The sequence below is a fragment of the Anarhichas minor genome, unplaced genomic scaffold (genome assembly GCF_050575085.1).
Source record: "Anarhichas minor isolate MPS153535 unplaced genomic scaffold, ASM5057508v1 ptg000027l, whole genome shotgun sequence".
In the NCBI taxonomy this organism is placed as follows: domain Eukaryota; kingdom Metazoa; phylum Chordata; class Actinopteri; order Perciformes; family Anarhichadidae; genus Anarhichas; species Anarhichas minor.
In genome coordinates, this window is record NW_027466473.1 from 16951127 (window position 1) to 16977007 (window position 25881).

At 44.3% G+C, this 25881-nt stretch overlaps 2 protein-coding genes across 2 annotated transcripts; one reads left to right on the plus strand and one right to left on the minus strand.

Moving 5' to 3' along the window:
* On the minus strand, positions 1-3366 carry sowahaa (sosondowah ankyrin repeat domain family member Aa). The gene has a single exon (XM_076101301.1). It carries the CDS (start codon positions 1861-1863, stop codon positions 454-456), a length of 1410 nt encoding a protein of 469 aa, XP_075957416.1. The 5' UTR covers positions 1864-3366; the 3' UTR covers positions 1-453.
* Positions 3062-24728, plus strand: septin8a (septin 8a). The gene is made up of 10 exons (XM_076101302.1): positions 3062-3268; positions 10481-10595; positions 10726-10921; positions 12055-12241; positions 15842-16003; positions 16931-17027; positions 21424-21592; positions 21688-21820; positions 22146-22315; positions 23587-24728. The coding sequence occupies exons 1-10, from the start codon at positions 3239-3241 to the stop codon at positions 23588-23590; spliced, it is 1263 nt and encodes a 420-aa protein (XP_075957417.1). The 5' UTR covers positions 3062-3238; the 3' UTR covers positions 23591-24728.
* The last annotated feature ends 1153 nt before the right edge of the window (positions 24729-25881 follow it).

The window sequence follows — 25881 nt, forward strand, 5'->3', positions numbered from 1 at the left end:
GAGAAGATACATTTTAATCAAGTCATGTGTGCGTTTCTTAATTTAGAAAAACAGGAATTCATGACAATCAGTAATTCAACTTGAAAGAAACATTATGTCTGAAGACTGAAGATGAGGCCTTTGAGAGACCACAGACGGTGAGTAATGAGACGACTCACATGACCCACTGGAATATTCTCTGAGTCATGTTTTATTCTACACCTCTAAACTCTGCCTTAGGCTGCAACTCATCCAGGTGACACGTCCCACCAAAACTGTCTCAGTCATCCTTGCTGATGACAATGTCATCTGACAAATGTCAGAAAATATATAAAACAAGAAAGAAGCCATTGATTTCTTTTGGAGTTTTTCTCGTCGTTGAAGAAGGCCTGTAAATCAGAGGAATGTCGGTCAAACTCATGACGGTTGGTCGCTCATTCCTCATGAATACGAGAACCAGAAAGTCCTCTGAGTTTACATAAAAGCTTCCGACAAGACTCTGTGTCTGAAGCTGCTGTCTTCTCGGTCCTCGCTGGGTTCGTCGCTCAGCGAGTAAAATCCGGGCCTCTGCTTGTGCTTCTTCTTGTTGCCCGTCACGTGGGGCTGGAAGAGGCGGCTTATTGAATACAGGCCCTTGGAGAGGTCCGGGACCAGGTCCAGCTCCTCTTTGTCGTGCGGGACCCAGTCCTGAGCCTCCCGGGCTTTGGGTTCACCCAGCATCTCTCTCACCCTCTCAGAAATGCCTTTGTGGAGATAGTGGTGGGCCCTCTTCCCGCAGTTGTCCCTGACGCCCGGATCGGCCCCGAGATCCCCCACCAGCTTTTCCATGATGTACTCTTGGTCGTGCAGGGCCGCGATGTGTAAAGGGGTGTATCCGCCGTGTGTTCTGGCGTTGACGTCGATATCGACCCCCCCTTGCCTGGATAGGTTGACAATCTTCACAAGCATTTCACTGTTTCCACATTTGGCGGCCCAGTGCAGAGCGGTGAACCCCGACATGAAGTCCCTCTTCTCTGCCAGCTGGTTGTCTCTCAGTAGCAGGCCGTAAACTTGGCTCCAGAGGCCGGCGGCGCACTTGACCAGCCACTCGTGCTCTGACTGCTCCAGGGGGACCGAGGAGGGGACCCTCGTCTCTTTGGGCTCCTCTGACTCCTTGGTGCTCCTCACTGACCCTCTCAGCTGGGGAGAGCCGCCGATGCTCGTCTCCACTGAAGGGGCCCGTCTCTTGCTCCGGAAGGAGTCCGGCTCGGGGTCGTCCGGGTCCTTTTTCAGTTTGCGGATCTCCACCTGGGTGGTGCTGGGTGGCATCCTCAGAGGCAAGGCATATGGTTTGCTCTTTGCAGTGGTGGGCTTGTTTAATGCACCCATCCTTGAACTATTATCTCCATGCCTGTCCTGCCTTTGGATCTCAAAACTCAGCATTCTTTTAACTCCAACATCCGTGTATTTGCTCCTTTGCAACGCCCGCTCTATAGGAGTAAGTAATTCTGTAGGATTGTCTCCACCTTCACCTGCCAGCTCTTGATCGGGCTCAGAAACAGCTGATCTCTCCCCGCGTGCATCATCGGAGCTGCCGGTCCTCTCCCCTGGCACAGGTGAGCTCTGCCGCTCACCTGGTAGCGGGATCTCTTTATTTTCAGGCTCTCGGGCGCCGTCCAGCAAATGCTTATGCGTTTTCCTGACGACTACGTACCGGACACCGTCGATTTCTTTGACGAAGGCGACGTTGTTGACGAAAGTCTTGAAAAGCTCCCTGTTCCGTTCTTTCTCCGCGGGATCGTCGCAGTCTAATGAGCCTTTAAATTTCCCCACCAGGTCGGATTTCTTCACTTTGCCCCCCTCCGCTATCAGCAGCAACAGGATGGATTCTTGCGTCAAAACCATTATTACGATATAGACTTTACGCGGATTAAAGTGAAAACGTCTAACTCCAAGAGCCGCGCGCTGTCTTCCTGCTTTGTCCCGGTGAGAGTACAGCAGCCCTCACCTTGCCGCTCACTTCTCTCCTCCCCACCTGCAGGAGTCCTTTCCGGGGCAGAACGTAGACGTGGACATAATTTGAATAATATATGCATATTGTTTTCCTACAGGCTAAGTGAAAGTGGAAAAAATAGGTCTAAACTGAAGACGAATGAAGCATTGTTTATTATTTGTCGCAATAAAAGTAAAGACTTTGGTGTAGCCCATCAGTAGGCTAAGTCTGAGTGTGTGTTTTTTTTTTTTTTAAATGAATAGAATTAAACCACAATAGCCTACTCCAAAATACCACATATAAACTATTACCCTATAGTCTAATTGCCATTTAGAGGCTACTAACCATTTGAAATATAAACTATTTAGTGCATTTGCATTTACATATAGACTACTTATACTTTTAAGTAATTCTGGCTCACATTAAGGGCTATGGCCATAACTTATCAAATTACCAGGTTTTCATTTAACACCCTCAAAATCCAGTATGGGTCGGGCCCTAAACACACACACACACGTTTTATTATCTCCAACGCTAACGCATATATCTGTGCTCCCCCTCGGTCGTTCTGCGGTGCTTCTCTCTCCTGTCCCGGCTTGTAATGTGTTTAACATGACATTCCTGGACTGAATGGGAGTTCCCGAGAAGTGGCCATATTGGAACGTATCTGTCACGCCCAAAGATGTAACCTGAACGTCAAGATAGTTCACTCCCTACTTTAACGTAGGCATAAACGTTGAGCGTTACACCGACGGGAAACGACTTTAAACTGTATCAAATATTATTGTATTATTAATGGTAATAATATAATATTAGCATTATTAAAAACAGAAGCTAGTTAAAATCGTGGCAAATATTCATAAAACGTATGACATCCGCATTTATGCGCATGCGCAAAATAGAAGTACATTAAAACCAATATTAGCGCTGTTTACCGATTTATTTGTCTGCTGTCCCGTGCTACACAGTTAAGATAACAAAGCAAGCCCCTTTGCACAGTCATCGACTCCCAGCCAATGTCGAAACGAAGACAAAGTAAAAGATTTAGCCTGACTGAGCGAAAACAGGGGCGAAGCAGCAGTGAGTCCTCTCACCGCCCAGCTAGCTGCCCTCCTCCCCCGCACAGTCACCAGCTCGTCTCCGTCTCGTCCCCGTGTCCCTCTCTTCCGCTCTCCGTCAGACTCAGTCGTTTAGCAGGCTTGCACTGAAGAGACGAGGGCTGCTCCCTTTCGCCTCTGCTTCAGTCTGCACCTCCATACATTCCGCACCACCATACATTCCGCACCCATGGCTGCCACGGACGTTGACGTGTTTTCGGTAAGTAAGAGCCACGGGGTTTCTGGTCTTTTCTGCAGCCGGGAATCACTCGGGTTGTGATTAGTAAAAGTGTTTGCGTTAGCTGGAGCTAAGCCTCCCTCCCGGGCTCATTTGAAGCCTTGTGATGTGGGTTCAGTCGACATGGTGGTGAAACAGATCTCTGTGATTGGTGACTTGACGACACAATTTAAGATGAAGCTGCTATTTGTTGACCATTTTAGTGTCGTGTCTTGTTTTACGACTATTTTCGTTTTTATCAACAACGCATGCGTTGCTGCACATATGGGTGCAGCACATGACACCATGAGACTGTTTACTGTTGACATTATTAGAAAAGGCTGTAAACAGATAACATGTAGGATAACGTTACTGTATCACATCACCGTTCAAGTACAGTGGCTAGTTATCAGATACAAACACTTCAAAGTATGACACAGTTGCTATAAACCCATTGTTGAAGGTGTATTACTTGCTGTTGTATTACTACATGTATATAGCAGTAACTACAGTGTGATGGGCCTCAGTCCCATGTGGTTTAATTTTAACTTCCTGTTCAAAGGGTGCAACATTAAACGTGTGGTTCACTTTCTACACTGACACCACGTCAGTTTATAACCGGCCGTATGCTAAACAAGTTGTGGCTGCATTGCTGATGGCCTGTGTGTTAGGTTGGGCATGAATGAGTGGGAGGGAGAAATGCACCCTGCATTGTTTTTCACAGTGACGAGCCCTGTTGTCATTCAGGTGTGACCCTGTACAGTTTGGTGATGCAATTCAGGCTTAAGAAAATGGCACAAAGGAAGATTGTCAGGAATTTCAGGAATTCACAACCCCCCCCCCCCCCCAAAAAAAAGCCATTTGGAAAACAAATATTATAGCGACGAGGCGAAATAAATAGGAAGGGATTTAATTAAAGACGGTGATTAACTTTTTTGGCAGATGCTTGAAGAGATCTTTGGGTAGTGAATTGGACAGTAAGCAGCACTGAGTGTCGGGGATAAAAGGATTAAGAACACACTCCGGGCCACTCCTGAAGGTGCACGGGTTATTGCACACTTGGCATTTCTTAAATTAGGTAGGTGTTTAAGAGGAGGGGGGGAGGTTTGCAGAAGATATTACCTACTTGTGACTTCTAAAATGTCTCTTTTTGGAATACAAAATTAGGGAATCGGTTTATTAGAAAAATGCTGAGAATGCTGTGAAACAGGCCAGTGGAACAACAGCAGCCCCGTCTGTCCGACTTCCTGTCTAACTTTCAGAACTAAGTGAGACCATATTGAACAAACTGGAAGTGTGCTTGAAGGGCATGCTGTCAATTACGTGCAGCTATTCGATAGGGATGTGTGGTTGGTTGCGTTGCTGGCCCGCGTCAATCCCGTCCCACGGACACGCTAGCATCGGGATAACTTTCCAGGCCGGAGCCATACGAGGCGATCAATGGCGCCAAATACACATCTATTGTTTTCACCCATTGATTGCATCCGAGTGTGTAGCATATAGAGTGAGGACGCTGTTCATTTAAACGGTTATGTAATGAAACGCCCTGCAAGATATTCAGCATGTACAGTGCTTACTGACCCCCGACGAGCATCATAAAATAAAATTAGCTTCACAAAGTGCTTAAAGGCGGGAGACGAGGAATAAGGGATGAGGGGGCAGGTCGCTTGCTCTTTGAAACTGCACACTTTGCCTGTTTGTGCAGAGAGTGAGGGATATTAACTTGCAAATGCATGATCTGCATATGTGCTTTATTCATTGTACATTTTAAACACATTCTGAAAGGCCTTCCCTTTAAAGCCAGTGCCTTGTCCGTGTTGCTCCCCCGCATGTTGCTCACGACAGACTGCACCGATGTTGGCCGCATATAGAACAAGCAAGCCTGTCAAACCCCATGCTGTTGATGAATCATGACAGCCGAGCCGCAGCCTCTGTGGTGATGAGTCAATATCTATAGATTAGGTCAGAATTTCCCAAAGACACGTCCGGAGCCCAAATTGTGATGCTCGTTCCAAAAAAATGTTAGAAAAAAGCTGAATGAAGTTTTTGATGTTTGTTGGGATGTTGGAATACCAGCACTCTCTCTGTTTTGAACAAAGTCAGGAAAGTTCACGATAAAACGTGGTCCACATTGAACAGCTGTGGAGCAGATAGCCTGGAAGTTCGACACTGTTTCACAGCCTCACAATTTTAATATGCAGCACCCAGTGAATCCTTCAGCAAGCAGTCGTGTGTTGTTGAAAGACTCTTCAGCTCAAAGTGCCCTAATTCTAACGTTGATTTGCCTCACGTGGGATTTGGATGCGTTTATTTTATCAGTTGTAAAAAGGCTGCACAGAGTCCCATTTTTTTTTCCAACTCTGATTTTGGATTCTGAAGCATGTGAATGCTGACTCAGCAGAGACGGCTCTAGAAGGGGGCGAAGACGACACAACAAAGAAAATAAGAGAAATGCATTGTTTTCACAAGTCAAAACAGCCCAATGCAAGAAGTCTCTCTTGATTCTTCGCTGATTAATCATCAAAACAAAACGAAAACAGGATTTGCTGCGTCCAACAATGGCACAAAACAATAAGTCTAACTCCCTGAGCTGTCTGATTTCAGCTAGTGTTGTTCAACAGCGTTCAGTAAGATCAAAGTTTTCCCTCTAATCCATTGAGAAATCATAAAGGTTTTAGCTTGTGGCTAAATAACACAACTGACAAAACTATAAAAATGATTTTGTCATGACGCATGTCTGTTTGATGATTGAGCCGCGCGTCTGTCTCGTAAAATGGTTCCTGTCTCCTCTCCCGTCTGTTTCACTCGTGTTGTTTTGTCTGTCCTGTTGGGCACAGATGAGTGACGAGGCGGAGCAGTAATGGGGCCGTACCATTGAGACTAGTGAGAGGGAGAGAGAGAGAGAGAGAGAGAGAGAGAAGGCCTTTGATAGGATAATAAACCGAAAGCTTGTTTTATATCTGGTGACACACACCTCATCCGAATCTCACCCGTCAACATTTTTACCATTACAACACCACCGCTAGCTAGCACACGTAGCAGCAGGAGAACCACTATTGCACGACACATAATCCGTAGGCGTGGTACAAAAATCCTTTGTGCTGCAATTCATAATTCAAAAAAACCCCTCTTCAGATATTTAAAGTATAATGTGCTCGTTCACTCAGAATATTATTATAATTCAAAGGTCGTCCGGTGCTTTCATAAATCTGCGTGACCGTCATTGGACACCTCATCTGGAGAGCACTGAATGTGCTCGTGGGTTTTTGTCTCCACTAAGTTGAGTTCGGCCCCAGAAGCCCCCAAAATATATCTGCTCTCAACACAAAACACAGCTGTGTTGCTTGCTGTGGGCGCGCTTAGGCTTAGCTGAGAACACTCATCCTTCAAGAAAACAACTGAGGATTCGTCATAGAAGTCATTTTTAGTCATGAAATAGACGTCGGTAGTTTCATATGTTCTTTTCCAGAATAACTCAAAGGAAGATACAGCTTTTGCAAGTCTGAACGCCGTGCATGTCATGCTCTTAAAAAGCTAGCATGCTTAAATTCCTATTATAAATTCTTTAGGATCCTGTCTGAGTATATATGCCTTAAAATAATAAACATGAATAATAGATGTAGGGAGTGGAAAACGCCTGAATGTATGGAATACTATCCAGCAGGTGATCTGTCCTCTTTAAAAAATTTTAATTGAATGTGAAAACAAGACATCGAAGGGAAACTAGTTCTACACAAAGTGCACCTCAAGTTATTGTAAATATTTGAAGCCTTTCCAAAGGCCTTCCCTCAGTGTGTGTGTGTGTGTGTGTGTGTGTCTCAGTCTGTCAGGTTGCTTCTGTCTGTCAGGTGGAAAACACACAAGTCAGGTGGGAAAGGAGGCCAGAAGGCCAGAAGGAAGCTGTAGAGGGGACAGAAAGACAGCCGGTCGGAATCACTGATACGACAACTTCAGGTCATGTCAGGACTGGAGTGTTTCGCTGGAGTGAAAACATCTTTGTTTTTGCCTTCAGTTCATGTCGGTTCTTAAGTTGACGTTTTGTTTGAAAATGCTTCTGGAGTTGCAGTTTAAATCCTGGACTAAAAGAAATAGTTTCGATCAGAGGCTTTGAAGCTGTGAGGTGTGACGGTGTGCTCTATGAGCTGCAACAGTGGCCGTGACACACAGCCCACGGAGGCAATTAAGTCGTAAATCGGTCAAATCTGAAGTTGCAAACATCCATAACTACACTTCTAGCTTCAGGATATCACTCTCTCCAATGAAACATCTGTATACATCTGCCTAGGAATCACAGGAAAAGAAGATCCTGAGATGGCTGTATCAAACAAGCAAACAGGAATTGCCGATAGCTAATGTTGCCAATTTTTCAAAATGTCAACAAATATAGGCAAAAAAAAAAAAGGGCTCAAGTTGAAGCCGACAGCGTAACTCACTGAACACATGGCTACAGTTTAGTTTAGTTTATTAACTGGATCCCCGTTAGCTGACGCCTTAGCGGCCGCTAATCTTCCCGGGGTCCACAGTAAACCTCCTGGGTTTGGGGAAGGGGCCGCAGTCACTGATTTAAGCATACCATGTGTGAATTTGCTCCAAAAATCAGTCATTTTATAGACTAAACATTCATTTAATCAGCAAAAAGCGACAATGAAAATATGCATCACATGTAGCCATTTACTGAAGTCTGCAATTTCAGCTGACTCTGTAATAGTCGTTAAGAGTGTGGCCACAAGACATACTGTGACCACACTGTTTGGTTCATTCATATAAGCTCTGTTCTATTCAAGCGTCCCAGTGAGACACTGAGACAGCATGCTCAGTGCCATGAAAGTGAGAGGACTGTTGGACAAAAAGGCCTACTGGTGACGGGGAAAGAGCAGCTCCCACCAGCCAGCATACCAACACACAGCGTTGTGAGCTAGCTTCTATGGTTTGTGCCTCATTTCACTCGGAGCCACCTGGGGCCCCTCTGTGAGGCACTTCCTGTTGGCCCGGTGCTACCGTGGCCTGAGAGCGGCCTGTTGTTCACCAGAAGCGTCTCATTCCTGGCGTACTTTACGCTGCTACTCTCCTCTCTCCGGTTCATGTAATCCTTCATAAGATGGAAAAGTCATGGTCATTCAGTCAAAGTACAAACAAGAAAATGAGCAAACATGGAGATGTGTTCACTATATCTGCATGAAAACATAGACTTGCATGAAACGTAAGTCCGGTCAGTGTTTCATTTTCCTACTTTTTTGTTGACGCAAGTTTCTGGATATTTTGCAGATTAAGAACTTTCATAGATCCACTTCTTCTTCCTCTTCTTCTGCTTCTGCAAAGTTTTATTTTAACAAGTGGAGAAACCTGCCAGCAAATCCGTGTTTCTCAATGCAAAACCAACGTGTGTCAAGTATTAGTATAGTGCTCTTCACACCCGTCTGCCTCTTATGAGTTACACACAAAGATTACTGACGGCTCAGTCTGCTCAACCTACGTCAGGATCTTTTGTTATTTTCCTGAGAATCTCAACAATGTGGTTCGATAAGTTTGGAGGAAGGTAAAAGTATGACATAAGCTGTGCTTCTTTACTTTGAGCAATGCTTCTCTGAAGGCTCAGATATGTGTTGAATCGGCACACTTGGTTTGCAGAAGTACGCCTGTGTGACCTGTAGTGTAAATTCCCAGACAAAAAAATTCAAGGTGCCCTTTAGCAAGATGCTTAATCCCCAACTGTGTGCAGGTAGGCAGCTTCCACGTAGGAAAGAGCATGCAGGCCTTCATTTACCTTTCCCTGGATAAATAAAGGCTAAGATGCATCGCGGACAACTCGGGCATCCAGCGAGTCATTGCACCGGCTTCCTTCTAGACCCGATACCAGAGATCCCCGCCAGCAATCTGTCCGAATATCTCACAAGCAAACTGAATACCACAGGGAAGCATTAATGTTGTTTGACAAGTTCTGAGTTTACAGTGATTAAAAAAAAAAGGCCTCTTCCTCTTCCTCATCCCTAACCTACTAACACTGAGAACCAGAAATGTACAGTAATTTGGTCGATGCTTTTGTTCAAAAGGACTCTAAGTTTATTCAGACGCGTAAGGAACAAAAGAAGCTATATGTCATAAAAAAATGGAATTGCAACCCTCCAATGTTAATTTAAAGTTTTTAAATGAGCCTTTGCTGCTACCTGACTAACCATTAAAATTAAAACGTCTTTAGCGTCTTTAACGTCTTGACTTTGAGACGAGGGAACTGGAAGTGCATCGCTCTATTTACAGCTTGTATAGATTTTTTTTCTTTTCATTGAACACAGATGGTAATGTAATAAAGTCACAGTGTGCTTCAGCTCAGTATTGCCTCGCTCAGCTCACGCCAGATCACTCCAGTGGTGTTTCCTGACACATTAAGCCCCATTTCTCTTTTTTTCTTCTTCTTCTTTTTCACACGCACGCACGCACACACACACACACACACACACGCACACGTGCAGTGGTCCTCCTTTCTTGTGTGAGGTTTATAGCTCATGCAGAGCCGGCCTCCACCTCTCGGCTCAGCAGAGTCGGGCTGCGTTCAGCTCTGCTCTCAGGCTGCCTGTGCTCGGTGACATCAGCCTTCAAGTATGCGCTCCTTCATGGCCGAGCCAGGCGAGAGCTCGGGTGGCCCCATTCATCTCAAGGTGCTGTCCGTCTCTAACACACTCCCTCTTGTCACCCACCGTCTATCCTTCAGATGGGTCGGATAAGGGGGATCGAAGAGGAGAACACTTACGACCCGATAGTTTTGTCCGTCTGTGGCAATCTTAATATTACTTGTGCTATGTGGCTGGGACTCATCAGTGCTGAAGTAACAGAAAGGAGTAGCTTTGAAATGTTTATGTTGTGATTATTCCAAAGACCTGCTAAGCTCACACACTGCAACTGTGACTGACTTTCCACACGATTAAATGTCTGAATGAGTTCATGTCTCTGGTTGCTAGAAAGTGCATCTCTCCCCCGTGTGGAAATGTCTTTAGTTCCTCATGCTTGTGAAAGATTATTCATGAAGCTCATCCTCTCAGGACCCTCGTATCTATCTCATAATGTTGGGCGATGAGTTTTACATCTGCACAATGCATGCTGGGTCTTTTCATTTGCATCGGAATGGGATTGCTCCAGCTTCAGCTCTGACTAATGTCTTCCCCATGTCTTCCTCTCATGCGACCGGACTTTCAATGCTTTGTTTTTATTTGTGTCTCTCAGAATGAAGAGAAGCGCAACCTAAATTTGGGCGGACATGTTGGATTTGACAGCCTCCCCGACCAACTGGTCAGCAAATCGGTCACACAGGGATTTTGTTTCAACATTCTCTGTGTAGGTGAGTACCAAACAGCAGCGTGTGAACATTTTCCCTCCACCTTTGCTTGATTTGTTTTGCTCCCAAACGGCATGAAAGAATGCGTGATTGAACTCCCTCCCTCTCTCGCTCTACTTCCTCCCATCCACAGGGGAGACCGGTATCGGCAAGTCCACGTTAATGAACACGCTCTTCAACACCATGTTTGAGAACGAGGAGGCGAGCCATTACCAGAACGGCGTGTATCTGCGGCCGCGAACATACGACCTGCCAGAAAGCAACGTCAACCTCAAACTGACCATCGTAGACACCGTCGGCTTCGGCGATCAGATCAACAAAGAGGACAGGTGAGGGTGGTGAGGGTGGTGAGATGGTGATCGGTGACGTGATGAGAGTCAAAAGATGTCTGAATGCACGAGAACACACACTGATATCGGTCCGGGTTTGGCTTTTCTCTGTAGGATGGGAATAAGACGAGGAGGGACAGCAATAAAGAGGAAATAGCAGATCTTTTTTTTTTTTCTTTTTTTGACATGCAGCTGTGGAATGTAGTGTTCTTGTTGTGACCTAGCCAGCGAGCAGCACTCTCACGCCCTTTTGATAGCAGCGCTCTCTGTAGGCCGTATAAACCAACGGGCTGGAGGACGGACCCCGGCAGTGGACTGTAAACGCACACTGAGGGACTCAAAAGGTCAGAGTCGCTGCATTCCTCAGAGAAGAGGGAAGAGAGATGTGTAGGGAGAGGACAGATGACTGTAGACATGCTGCTGGCTGAGGATGTAGAGTAAAAATGTGGACTCATGTGTCACTCTGAGCTGTAAAATGTGGAAAGACTGCTATTAGATTAAGCAATCGTTGCCACTAACCACCACCAGCACACACAGAAACAGCTGGCTATCCAATCTAGAGATCAGCCTCCTCATAGCGCTGAAGCTGCACATTTTAGGCTTGTTTCTTGTAGGTGTGCTCAGAGTGGCACTTTTACTGTCGCAGGTACCTCTTGTAGGAGGGGTCTATCATTTCCCTGAGTATTGGTTCATGTCGGAGTTAGTTTCCTCTTGCAATGCGTTGAATTTGACCTTCCCTTCTGGTCTTGTTTGTTCAGCTGCACGTGCAAAAATGCTACAAAACTTTGATGTTTTCATTCCGCACATTCCTACTTGCTGTGATTTACTGGTGACACTGAAGGCTACAAAGACCACCAGAGCAGTGTGTGAGAGAGGACGGGATGTTTAGCATCCTCTGTGATTTGTTTCACTCAGACTCCCATAAGCACGAGCACACATTTCCTGCCTTGCTGAGCTGTACAGCTCTAAGCTGTGAATCAGATCACACAGTTACTGAAAATTGGTTCATTTCCCCAGTGACAAGTCCATATTTCCTTTCACATTCATCACAAACACATGAACAAGAAGACAAATATTTACGCTTATACCCACAGACGTAGATCTTTACAGTTTCTCTTTGGCTGTCTCCACAGTTACAAGCCCATCGTCGACTACATCGACACCGAGTTTGAAAACTTTCTCCAGGAAGAGCTGAAGATCAAGCGCTCGCTGTTTAACTACCACGACACCCGGATCCACATCTGCCTTTATTTCATCGCCCCGACAGGACACTCCCTCAAGTCTCTGGACCTCGTCACGATGAAAAAACTGGACAGCAAGGTACACCCAAAAACCCCCGTCATACGCTGTGCCCTTTAGCAAAAAGCACACTCTCACACCGCTGATCCTTTCCCTTTGTCTGTGAGGAACTATCGGTGTTGCTGAAACCCGACCTCCCTTTCACTGTGACCGGTGTGCATTTCACTGAGACGTGGAGATCGTTCTGGTTGGGCGTGGACCGGATTTCAAGAAAAGTTCACAAAACCTGCCCTATATGAGTTTTCAGACTTAAAAGTCATCGTGTTGCATATTTTTTGCAAGTAAAGATGTTTGGTTTGCTCTGTTAAGGTCCAGCCCACTTTCTGAATTACCATAAAATACAAAAAACTGTATATAAATAGATACATAGAAAATCCTAAAGTACACCTTCCCGATGCTCGTCTTACTAATACAGAGTTCCCGTCTGACATATTTGCAGTAGTACAGCAGTCAATAATCCCATTCAGAGCCACATTGATTTGTGAGTTTTTGATTGCTTTTGTGTGAGTATTACTCCACAGATTATTGATCAGTGTTTTGCCGTGCGTCCGATGAGTGCAGCCCAGTAGAGGCGCAATCACTGGCTTGGCCTCAATTAGAAATCTGGTGGGAAAAAAACTCTCATCACAGCAGCGTTTGGAGCGTGAAAGAAAGGGGGGGGGAGTGAGTTTTAGTGTCGGAAAGGGCTAGAAAGCAAATTCTAAGGTTGAAGTTGGAGGCATGTTGAATATGTTGAGTTTTAATTTTAATATTTGGGGCCATCTTTTTCTTTGGCAGTTGAAGATTGAGCCTCGTGTGGCTATTGCTACTTATGCTACCTACCAGACTCCTTTCTTTGTAATCCAAAGAAACATATAGGCATGCATATTAAACAACAGTTTTTATTATACGCTTGATTAAATTCAACCTAAACAGCTAAAACCGTTTAAAAAAAAAAAAAATCCTAAATCTTGGTTTCAGCGTGTGTGAAGCTTCTTAATATCCTTCCACAACGCTTTAAGCTTCACTGATGGATGAAGTTTAGTTACAGTCAAATGTATACATACAACTACTGATCACACTGTTGTATGAATGGCTCTGCTTGTGTCTGGTGATGCAATGATAATGAGTCCAGAACACAGCAGATGGTCAGCTGGTGACCAAAAAAGCTGCCGGCTCACCTCCGCCAGCTATCGACGCACGGCTGCCAAATGTCTCCTGGAAATATTTCACTTCATCGAACACAGTTTTCATACTTTGTAATTTATTCCAATTTGAGCCATCGTTACTGCTTTTCACCTGAGGACCAGCTGTATTTCTAAGGCCAGAGTCAGGGACCAGAATACCTTTCAGCAGAGAGGACTTCACATAGAAAAGGGCCCCGATCCAAATTTTCTTTTATTTGCACAGTGCCAGGAAGTGTTGGAAGTGTAAAATAACAGCAATGATGGCGGCGGGCACTTTACTCCCAAAATGATTAACAGCAGAGCAGTGGGTTGAGTTTTAGGCTGAGTGGGTGGCCACGGTGAACACCGCTCCGACCCCGGCGGCTCCGTCCCAGCAATCTTTCCACGATGTGAAATATGACCAGTGTTTTATCTGACAGCATGCCAGTGTTGAGGGACCACAGCGTGGAGGCGACGCTGTTTTATTTTACAGCCTTGATGGGGTGTTTTTATGCAGTGGTCTCATTCTACATGAAATAATAATGTGTTGCCGGCAATATTTGCAGTTGCTCCCCACATACTATCAATCTTTGCACATTTCTATAAGCTCTGGATGGCTACAGGTCCTCCACAAAAGCACCTGCTTTGCTCCGATAGGCCTGAACAAAAGCCTGACTAAGTCACAAAGTAACTAGTGCTTCGACTAATGATTATTTTCATCATATTAGTTATTTTTCAATGAACCGATTCACTGTTTAGTATGTAAAATGTCAAAAATACTGAAAAAAAGGCCCTCCATATGTTCCCAGATCCCAAAGTGAAAAGTTAAAAATCATTTGTTTTGTCCAACCAACAGTCCAACACTTAAAACGTTGCTGTTGTAAAACAGAGAAAGTCAGCAAATCCTCTCATTTAAGAAACTGTAACTGGTGTTGGTTCATTCAGGGATGATTCAAGTTTACACTTTTACATTTTATTTCCATTGGAGGCATATATATGCTCCCATTGACAGTCAAAAACATGACTCTAGACCTTAATTCTACTCTGATAAACGTTTATCTGGAAACTAAAGATAAATAAAATGCAGAGCTGTCTACCAGATAGCCCTGCAGCAGGAAACGCCAGGGCAGCAGACCAAAGACAACTGTTCCCTCAGTCGGTAGAGTTCTAGACAATGGTGTTTTTCTAGTAAATGGAGTCTGATTCACTGCCCCCCCCCCCCCTACAGAGGACGGCTGAAGGCCACTACAGTGAGTTTGCTTTGTGGTGGATGAAGGCAGGAAGAGAGATACGGTCCTGAAGAAGGCGTCCTTTTTGTTTTAAATATTTATTTCCTGAATAAGAGTAAATCATTACTAGTTAATTATGAGACACTGTGTGAGGTAAAAGGGACAGGTACAGTTCAGAACGTATCAACATGGTTCTTATATGCCTTGAACACTGACACACTCCTCAATCTGTTCATATACAGATATTAAAAAAAGAAAAAGAAGCCAGAAATAGGAAATATATCAGGATATGTTAATTTCTTCTTCTTCAATAATGATCTCACATGCAACCTGCTCGACCCATCTGGTGCTCCTAGCTGTTCAGAACAAACACTGACGACTATTTGGGAATACCCTGTGGTCAGCTGGGAAAACTGGGTTGTGGGAAGTGAACAAATCTCACTGCCCCCCCCCCCCCCCCCCCCCCCTCCTCCTCCTCACCGAGTCTTCCGTCAGCGCTGGAACCCGATTAGTGAACGTGGTTTGTTAATAATGCTTAAATCATGATACTGGCTGCCCTGCTGTAAATTAATGATCCCATAAAGTATGATGAGCCTGTAATGTGACTCCTAACAAGCTCCGGTTGTGCCTCCGAGGCACACTGTTGGAAGTGATGAGTGAATCTGTGGGGATCCTCCTCGTCCTCCCGGGTTAGTGATCGGGGGGGTAATGCAGCCACACAGAAAGGAATGCAGACAAACTGTGTGTTGATTTCTGCACATCTGCTGCTGATCGGAGCCTAGTTTGTTTTCATAATCACCGTTTGTTTTATGTATCTGTCGGGGTTCTGACTGAGCTCGTTTACTGTACAGTGTTGCTGCATATGGCCTCGTCAGCCATGAATAGCAGTGCGCTGAGTTTGTTTTTAGTTTTGTAATTGGGTCTTCAATATCTTCATTGCTTTATTCAGAGTGTTTGTTCATTACCCGCTGACATAGGGAGGTTATTTGCTCTAATCTGAAGACATTGTGTTGATTATCTGTGCATCTGCTCTCATCATATTAAGCGCATTTAGTCTCGTCATGAAGATGCATGTCAGACTAAAAAAAAAAAACATTACATAATTAATTCCACGTATTCGCTTTAACACAAAGCAGCTTTCAATATGCGAATGCATGTGTATTTCAGGCAACAAACTAGGACGCTGCGCTACACATTCAATAACTCTGTTTATTAAGTCCCCTCTCTTTCTCTCATCCTCTCCTCAGGTCAATATTATTCCCATCATTGCCAAAGCGGACACAATCTCCAAGAGTGAGCTCCATAAATTCAAAATAAAGATTATGAGTGAGCTGGTGAGCAACGGTGTCCAGATATATCAGTTCCCAACAGACGACGACGCCGTCAGTGAGATCAACGCCTCCATGAACGTAAGTCGCGTTGTGACACTCGCACATTTCTCTTCCAACCATTTGACTTTTTACTAGAAATGTGTTTTAGTACACACATGAATGTGTTAAATGTAGAATGATACTATGCTCTATGGACGTGACACTGACATTTTCCATTGTCAAAATAAACCAGTTATATAGAAATAAGAATATGCATTTAGCAATTAAACTGAATCTACACGTTATTTTGGCCTTTTTTAGTTCCGGTTTTATAATGGGGATGATGCATATAACCACACTGTGCTCCAACACACACCCACGCATGCACAAACGGTAAATTCTCTCACGGATAAATCAGACGTGATCTGGTTTGCCCAGACGCAGTCCTCGTACTGTATCCCCATCTATTCATAGTCGCTTACATCAGCGCCCACACTCACCAGCTTGTTCCTCTGAGCTGCAACCAGCCAGCTGGTTTCAACCCGCCACCTCATTTTTGAGGTTTGCGCATCGGGCGTGTTTTTCCCCATGATGCTTCACTGTCGATCCTAACGAGGCTGTAGTAGCTCTGAGAGCAATAAGAAAGTGTGTGTGTGTTTTATCACTTAAACTAAATAGGCCTCTCAGCCCCAGCTGAGCCACATGTTAAAGTTAAAACACAGCGTGGACACACTTCTCTCTGGTGTGGTCTGGTTGTGAACGATAATAGGGAGCCACATTGAAGTTTTATTTGGAAGTAAACGCTTAATCTTCATTGATCTTGTTTGTTGTGTCATTTGTACATAAAATGTTTGTGTCTAGTGAAATGCAACTTGTGAAATGCTTGTTGTGCTACAAAGAATCTCAGCATGAAGAAACTCTTTAAGAAAGAGGGAGCTGGGACTCCGCCCCCTTTTAATGGCTCCAGTTACATCGGTGGCCTCTTGACCTTTTTAACACGCATGTTTTTCTTTTTTTTCTGTGTAGGCCCATCTGCCCTTCGCTGTGGTCGGGAGCGTGGAAGAGATCAAAGTGGGCAACAAAACCGTGAGGGCCAGACAGTACCCCTGGGGTATCGTGCAAGGTGAGAACCATTCTCAAGTTACTTAGAAAAATGTTGCTGATCGCCGTCCAGTGGCACTCACGACCTCCCTCACCTGAAAGCGGTCATGGGCGTATCATTCTCGAGGAAGTACATGGCTCAGCCTCTTTCCGTTCCTCGCAGCCTTGCTTTGTCACTTATGGAGAATCTGCATGCAGCATAACTCAGCAGCTGCAGAAGCAAGGCATCTATCGGTCTCCATGAGGAAAGATGTTCTCCTGCTCACAGCACAGTGGCCAGCGCGTCACACAGTTTTCCTGTTTATTTATACCCTCGAGGAAGGACGAGCGGGTAGAGATTGTTTTAGGGAGTTGCCGGCGTGCGTTTGTGTGTGTGAACGGTGTTAAATGTCTTTCTTTGTGAGCATGGACGGTATATTTCTCCCTGTATATTTCTGTGTGTGTGTGTGTGTGTGTGTGTGTGTGTGTGTGTGGCGTGCATATATGCCTGTATGTTAGCACGCAAGCATTGTCCATGGAGACATCTTTGTTTCCACAGCTCATTCCTCTGTGCTTGTCAGTGAGAGAAAACATTTTAATTTAATAATGTCACCAAGAGTTGTGCTGTGGGAATATTTGCTGTGGGAATATTACTGCTCAGATACACTGAGTCTCTCTCTCTCTCTCTCTCTCTCTCTCTCTCTCTCTCTCTCTCTCTCTCTCTCTCTCTCTCTTCCTTCCTTTCCTCGCTCTACCGTCCTCCTCTCCTCCCCTGACCACTCTCATTCCCCAACCCTCAGAGGATCACTCTGTGGTTATTTATAAAGCCTGCTGTGTGTCTCCTGGGGAACAGATTCCCTCTGACTCCATCAGTCACCATGAAGCCTCCTGCAAAAAGTTATCTCTGGTTTACTGTAAACTCATTTCTTTGGAATTCATCTCCATCGCAGTGATCGTGTTATTCTTCAGCAGCAATTAACAAGAGGTTGATATAAATGCAGCAAAACGGTGATTGTGGAATGTCAAGAATACACGGTGCAGATCGTCACGTAACCGACAACATCAAACAAATGAATCTACATTTTCTTTTCTCTGATGATGCAAAATCATTTAGTAGTAAAACTTCAGAGTAGAACCAGACTATCTTTAAAATTGTGATTAGTTCAGAGACGCACACAATGCCAGATGTTGCATGAAAGGAATACTGATTGGGCCTATGTTTACATACGAGAATCACAAGATAAATGTATTATTTCTACGTTGTCATCTGTTTTTAGGTTTTGTAATTATCTGCATCTAATCATCCTATCGGCCCTGTCCATCTCTGCCTAACAACTGCTCTGATGGGATGTATTACAAGAAAACGACTTGGCTTTTAGTCGGCCTGCTTGTAAACTGCTGGCCCACCACTCACAACACACTTGATCTTGATGTCACAGTATCGGAGGACAGACGTTTTAGTGTTTTTACTCCATTTTTCCGACTGAAAGGACGGCCTCTGTCAATGGAAACAGTTTGCAGATGCCAGATGTCATATAGACGGGTTATGGTAACCTTTCGAAGAGCCATGGGAAATTTCCATCAACTGGAAGGAAGACAAAGGAAGGACTGTCTACTGATAAGAGTAGTTGAAGCTCTCTCTCTCTCTCTCTCTCTCTCTCTCTCTCTCTCTCTCTCTCTCTCTCTCTCTCTCTCTCTCTCTCTCTCTCTCTCTCTGTCTCTGTGTGTGTGTGTTTATCTTCCCTCAGGATCTTGATGCTCTGTTATCTCTGAACTCCAGACATCTGAGACATGTAGCAGAGCCCCGTCATATTTCTTCTCTGCTAGCTTCTGTGTTTGTTCAACCGTGCACACATGTTGTAGTGGGTGTTTGTGTGTGAACACGGACGTTATCAATCACAGACTTTGCATCCGAGTCTCCGTCGTCCATTTTATTTCCTTTGGTTATAATAAATTATCTTTTGGGGAAAAAGAAAGAATTAATATTCTAGAATTTAAAAAAAATAAACAAATCTCAATTGCAAAAGTGATGAGACAGACAATGTCTTGATTTACAACAATTTGTACTGCCATGACATTTTGTATCGATATTCATGGTCTCCAGAGGACGAACGGTTACTCTGCTGATCCCCAGCAGATTGACTTGTTTACACTTAATGGTAGAATTCCAATCAGATCTGGTTCAGATATCCACACTTTTCTTTTAGAGCCACCAGCAGATCAAAGTTGTCACTTATCCAGTGAAATATCTAAGCATCTGCTGGATGGATTGTCACGGGATCTTGCTCAGACTGTAATGGTTCCCCGACGAATCCTTTTGACGTTTGATCTAGCACCACCATGAGGTCCACATTGGTTTGAAGTGAAATGTCTAGACAACTATCAGAGGGATTTTTACAAGATATTTTATGCCTCACAGAGCTTCTAGTATGGCTGTAGACTCCTAGCTTTGTTGTATCATATTTTCTGTAAATGTTGCTGATATCTTACACAAGACACCAGATATGGTAACATTCACCATGTAGCTTTACAGCAGCTGCTGTCATGTAAATAATTCTGCTATTTTATAAATGCTTTCGCTTACCCAAAGGAACAAATGATCAGCCTGGGACACATGCATCATTTTGATGTATTTTCATTTTGCACAGTTGTCTATTTCCATTCATTTTTTTTTTTTTTTGTAACTTTAGATTTATTGCAGCCGTGTCTGCGTTTGAATGTTTCTGTTCTCATGCTGGCGTCTGCAGAGCCCTGTGCTTTGATATCTTGAGGGCTCAGTCAGAGGATTGGCCCTCATTCAGCCCTCAGCGGGGGGGCCAGTACAGAGAGACTATTAGATGCCAAATGAACAGGCAATGTCGGTAGCCTCGGAGAACAGCTCATGTCTGTTTTTAACTTGTATACTCTCACTAACGATGTGTGGTCAACCAGCAAATTTGAGTAAAAATAAGAGCAGACAGCTGCATGCTGGCCACAATTTCACGACTTTTTAAGACGTGTTCTGGGTCCAAAAGCGTTTAAGTAGACGAGGGTGAGTTGGTGCTTTTTCTAGTCTAATGAAGGAACGTGTTATTTCTTTGGGTGTTCAGGCACTCCGACTGTATTATGTTGCACTTTTTTGGATGCTGCTATCATGCACTGCAGGCTGCTTTCCCAGTATTTTCAGTCAGGAGCAGCTCAATGCCGCGCTAATTGGGGCTTTTTAAATATCATTATCGCCGTCTTTACATCCTCAGAGCTCACAGCTTGTGGTGGTATTTAAACACATCACACATCCCGTTCTCCACTCCGGGGGTTTCGGGCATTAATGCTTCAGCCCTGAAACGCAACGTGCTTCAGCTCCGCACATGCCCTCAGTCACCACAGAGACGACAGAAAAGCTCCTCATAGCATCGTTCTGAGGTTTGCTAACAGGTTGATCACATAAAAAGTCATTTTTTCTCCTGACAACACGTGCCCATTTTAACCAGTCACAGCTGCTTTAGGTTGTGCGCCAGGTTTTGCAGCAATTTAAAGATTGGAGGAGATTGAGCATATCAAATAGTTAGAAGTTGTCCAAGTTTCCACATAGACTGGGTATTATTAAGTCTGTGAATGGAGGGGAAAAAATAACGTCAAGACGAAAAAGCTTTATTTTCAAAGAGAGAGGAGTGATTATTCTTGATTAGAAGAGCAGAATGGGAGAGTCAGCAGAAAAGGATTCTGGCTGCAGGGATGTCTGCAGTAGAGCTGAACAACTAATTCAGACTTCATCCTCAAAGTTCAGTCCACATGTAGGTACTCTTGCTCCTCCCACACTGACCTTCGCCGTGGCCTCTGACAGAAGTAAAAACGGAACAGCCCGTGTTGTTGCGACGGCGTAAATGAGGTGACGTGTGAGTGAAAAGGCTTCATCGGAATGGACGCCTTCCCCTCAGCTGTGTCTGTCAGGCAGGAAGCGCTGTCTGCCCTTTCCTCACCGTGAAACCGCCTAACTGTGAGAGTCACTCAGACAGGAAACTAAAGTGACGTTGTCTAAGTTGCTCCAGTATGAAACATTAAAAGTGCAGAACATCTCTGATTCATCAACTCCTCTTTGTCAACAAACTGTGATAGATTTCTTTATTTTTATTTGATGGATGCCAAATGTTGATTTATTCATTTGTTCTTGGGACAACTTCACATTCCTGTCGAGACGTGGTGTGATTTCCTGCTCCTGATGGAGAGGAAGTGAGGGTAACAGGGTGACAGATGGGTTGTTAAAATAAGTTGGAAGTAATGAAAGAGACAGACAGCCACCGAATGAAGGACAGAAAAAAAGACTCGGAACTGGAAACGAGATGCGACTGCACATTCCAATCTCTGACAGACAAAACCAGTTCTTCACACACCATATCAGAATTAGTTCATGTATTGGAATTGACTAACAAACTAATTCTGATGTTGGTTTTCCTTTTTAGTCGAGAACGAGAGCCACTGCGACTTTGTGAAACTCCGAGAGATGCTGATCAGGGTGAACATGGAGGATCTGAGGGAGCAGACCCACGCTCGCCACTACGAGCTGTACCGGCGCTGTAAGCTGGAGGAGATGGGCTTCAAAGACACAGACCCCGACAGCCAGCCGTTCAGGTAGAGGGAGAGGAGAGGGAGAACACACACAAATCCCAAAACCACGGAGATACTGACAATACCTGATCTATATTACCGTCTTCTCTTCTGTCCAGTCTTCAAGAGACGTACGAGGCCAAGAGGAAAGAGTTCCTGGGGGATCTGCAGCACAAAGAGGAAGAAATGCGACAAATGTTCGTCAACAAAGTAAAAGAGACGGAAGCAGAGCTAAAAGAAAAGGAGCGAGAGGTCAGTCTCAAGGGGGAATTATGGTTATCGATGCAGTATGTTTCATTTTAAATGGTCGTTGATATGTTCACACACCAACACTGCAACTACAGAGAGTAATGAGTATAATGATAATACATGCCCTCATATATGAATTAATGGGTGAGATGGAGGCGAGGAGCTATGTCCATTTTTGTTTGCAGTCAGTTTATTCTATTGTTGGGTCCATTTCAACACTAAGGGTTAAATTAACTGTTGGCACGTAGCAATTAAAACCTCCTTCCTCACCCCCGTCCTGTCTGTCCATCACCACCCTCCTCCTCCTCTCCCCCCCCCCCCTCCTCAGCTGCATGACAAGTTCGAGCAGCTGAAGCGGATGCACCAGGAGGAGAAGAGGAAGGTGGAGGAGAAGCGGAGAGACCTGGAGGAGGAGATGAACGCCTTCAACAGGAAGAAGGTGGCGGCCGAGACGCTCGCCTTATCTCAGCCCCTCAAGAAGGACAAGGACAAGAAAAAGTAAGCCGATCCCTCCTTTCCTGTCGCTCACTCTCCTCACTCTCCTTCTCCATAGCGGGGAGCTGCTTTTTTTCCCCAACCCTGCTCCTTTCTTTAACTAATCCTGGGCCTTAAATTCTGAAATGATTTCCTTTTTTTTGTACACTGGCTTCTCTTGCTTATCTCACCCCTTCACTTTTTGCTCTCTAACCCCTGTTACAAGTCTTTAAGCAGGCGGTGTGCATTCCGCCCAGTCACAGTGTGGCACAGTGTCACATTAATGAGCCGCGCAGTCGTCGACCTATCTCCAGTACGCAAGCGTTTCAGCTTTTATAAAGGCCTGGCATGTGTCAAGGAAACTTCCTCCCTTTTTTTTTTTTTTTGTCCTGCCCGAGCTTAACATTTCCTGTCCTTTCACTCTTTCCTTTTGCCTCGCTCTAATTATTCTGGATATTCAGGAAAGGAGGCAGTGAAGCCATTTAAAGCTTCGCTTCTGAAGAGGTGACGCGGACTACAGTTCAAACGGGGCAGAACTGTTTTCTTTAGGTGCATACTAAGTAATCATGATGACTCAGGTACAAAAACAATGTATACTTCACTGTACAGCATCTTTTTTGGATAGACTAGAATAGCGAACCATCGTAAATGTATACGTTTGGTGCTTTTAAGTCTCCACGTTAATCTTTAATCTTCTGTACTGATACTATCTGAATATCCGATGGCTGTCTGGGAGGTTAGAAATGATCTGAAATCACACGCTGAGCTCTGGACAATGATTTTCAGTGGGCTGTGCCTGGCTGGTAGTTAAAGTAGTCCTTCTTGCCCTTATCCTCCGACTCTTCCTCTCCGAGAATGGAAGTGAAGGCACTTGGCTCCATCTTGTGGCGGCTCACGCACTCTGCTCTCTGTGCCGTTTGAGGAAACTGATCTTCCATTTTGTGGTTTGTGAAGGACATCCCACCGGTTTTACCTCTTATGTGATTCATTTGCTCTCTAAAGATTTGTCACGAGGCAACTTGTTGACATGTAAAAAAAGTAACATTGCAGACGATGCATTCAGGAGCGATGTTTGAGAAGGAAACAGTAGCGCTATCATATGGAACGCAGTTGTGACGGCTCAAACGATTCCTTTCTATTCACTAACGCGAGCAGTGGTAGTTATTTTAACTGCAGCACCTCTTTGCTTCTGCTCTACTTCATTAGTTTTCTGTAGAAATCTTTATCATTCATTTCTTAATTCCTCAAAGTAGTCATTTAATTTATTTTGTTTATTGTTTGTCATTGTTTTTCAGTTAATTTATGGGCGCTGTAATCCCTCCCACACACGACCATGGATTTGTCCTCCATCACCATTGCAACGAGAACACCTGTTTGTTTGTTTGTTTTGTTTTTACATTCCATCTTGACATTGTGCACATGGACCAAAGACACTGAGGATGATGATGATGATGATGATCATGATGAAGCCACAGGGGAGAAAAAGAGTGAAAGATGGTGAGAGATTATGAGGAAAACAATGTTCACTTGCCCACAGTGGCCATCTCATTTATTCAGGATCTTTATGCTTTTATATATATATAGATATATATATGCATTTTGTTTTTCTATGTTGTGACTTTCTGTTGTATTTTTTTGTGTTTTCCATCACACAGAAACAAAGGTTCAACCTTCTGGTGCTAACACAGTGGGCCAGTCATTTGAAACCGCTCAATACGTATTTAAAGAATTTAAGGTGTGCTTGATTTTAAACGACTGACATTTAAATGACTAAACGAAGATATCGGTGAAATCAAACCTTTCCTAAAGTCTTTTTAAATACCTGAGCTGTTTGAAATGTTGTCCAGGTGAGATGTGCCTGTTAACCATTTTGTAATCATGACCATTTAGATTTAAGTACATTTCACAGTAGAATAAATCCCCGAGCCTGAATAGTACACTTAAATAGCATTGTCAGGCAATACAACCGAGTACCTGTTTACTGTATAAACCACACATAGGTACTGACAACCTAAAGCTTAGTCTTAACCCTTAATAAAAAATATATGCAATATTCTGGTGCTGTTTCATAAATGTATGTGAATATTTTCTGGAGCTTACTCTGCTTAATATGCTTAATGTACTAGTTTTTGAATATATTATTGGAAGAAGCACATATGATGGTAGACATTGTCCACAAATTATGTAACTTTATTGTAAACCATGAGTGACCGCCTTGATGCGTGTGTTGTGACATTGGACACACACACACACACACACACACACACACACACGTGCACACAAACAAGAAGCCAGTATGTATACGTACACACAAACACAGGATTCAGGAAAACATACAAGCCTCAGCTCGCTGTGGAAGAGTTTTACACTCTGAGAGAGAAGAGAGCAGCTGTATTTACTGTCTGTCGTTGGAAATAAATGCAAACCCTCCCCCCCCCCCCCCTTCCGACTTTGATGTGTCTCTGCCATCATTTGTTTGACGATATTCAGCCGAGAGGGAGATGAAAGTGAAACACAGGCAGGTGAAGCCACACACACACACACACAGACAGCATGCAGATGCTGTTGGCCTCAACTGTAACCTCAACAGCTGTCAGCTTGAGACGCAGCGTTTCCTGTTTAGTGATGCCTAACCGAAGAGCTGAGAGACGTTTGCTCAGTCTGCAAATAATCCTTCCGTGTGTGTGTGTGTGTGTGTGTGTGTGTGTGTGTGTGTGTGTGTGTGTGTGTGTGTGTGTGTGTGTGTGTGTGTGTGTGTGTGTGTGTGTGTGTGTGTGTGTGTGTGTGTGTGTGTGTGTGTGTGTGTGTGTGTGTGTGTGTGTGTGTGTGTGTGTGTGTGTGTGTGTGTGTGTGTGTGTGTGCGTGCGTGCGTGCGCGTGTGGTACGTGTGTTAACACAAACCGCAGCTGTCTAAAAACAAGGGTGCATTGTAGCACTCAGTAACAGCTTCCTCACTTCATCTCCCTGTCAGCTTTTCATCACTGCAGTATGAAAACAGATCCAGCAGTCATCAACACAGACTGGATGATGTAGGTTGCGACTAGCTGATTTCGTAACGCTTGCTCATTTAGATATTGGTTATCGATGAAAGTCTAAAAATGAGGAAAAGATTCAGACAATAACATTTTGATTAATTTATGGGATGTTAAACAGACATGTACTATGGATAGTTTAATTTTTCTTTTTGGACTGCACCTAACAATTATTTTTATTGTCAACTAAACATCCGGTTGTATTTTCACTTAATCGATTAATTGCTGACTCACTCAGTCTCCAGGAGGACATTTTCAAATGTTCTGTTTTGTGTGAAGGATATTTCTTCTGTATTGTGTTTATTTAACGGCACAGAATGAGGCATTGGAAACAGATGGAGGAAGTCACGGCCCACTATTGAGCTCTTCCCATACTAATGGTTCTGTCTTTACTGTGAAGGCTCACAGCACTATTATTATTCTGTCCACCACCTGCAGGGCTCGCTGGGTCTCATCCAGCAGTACAATCTGTTCTCTCCATCCTTCAGTCCACCGACACACTCTGCTAATAAAGCTGAGTGATAATGGCTCCCTGACAGCCTGTTCTACATGCAGGAC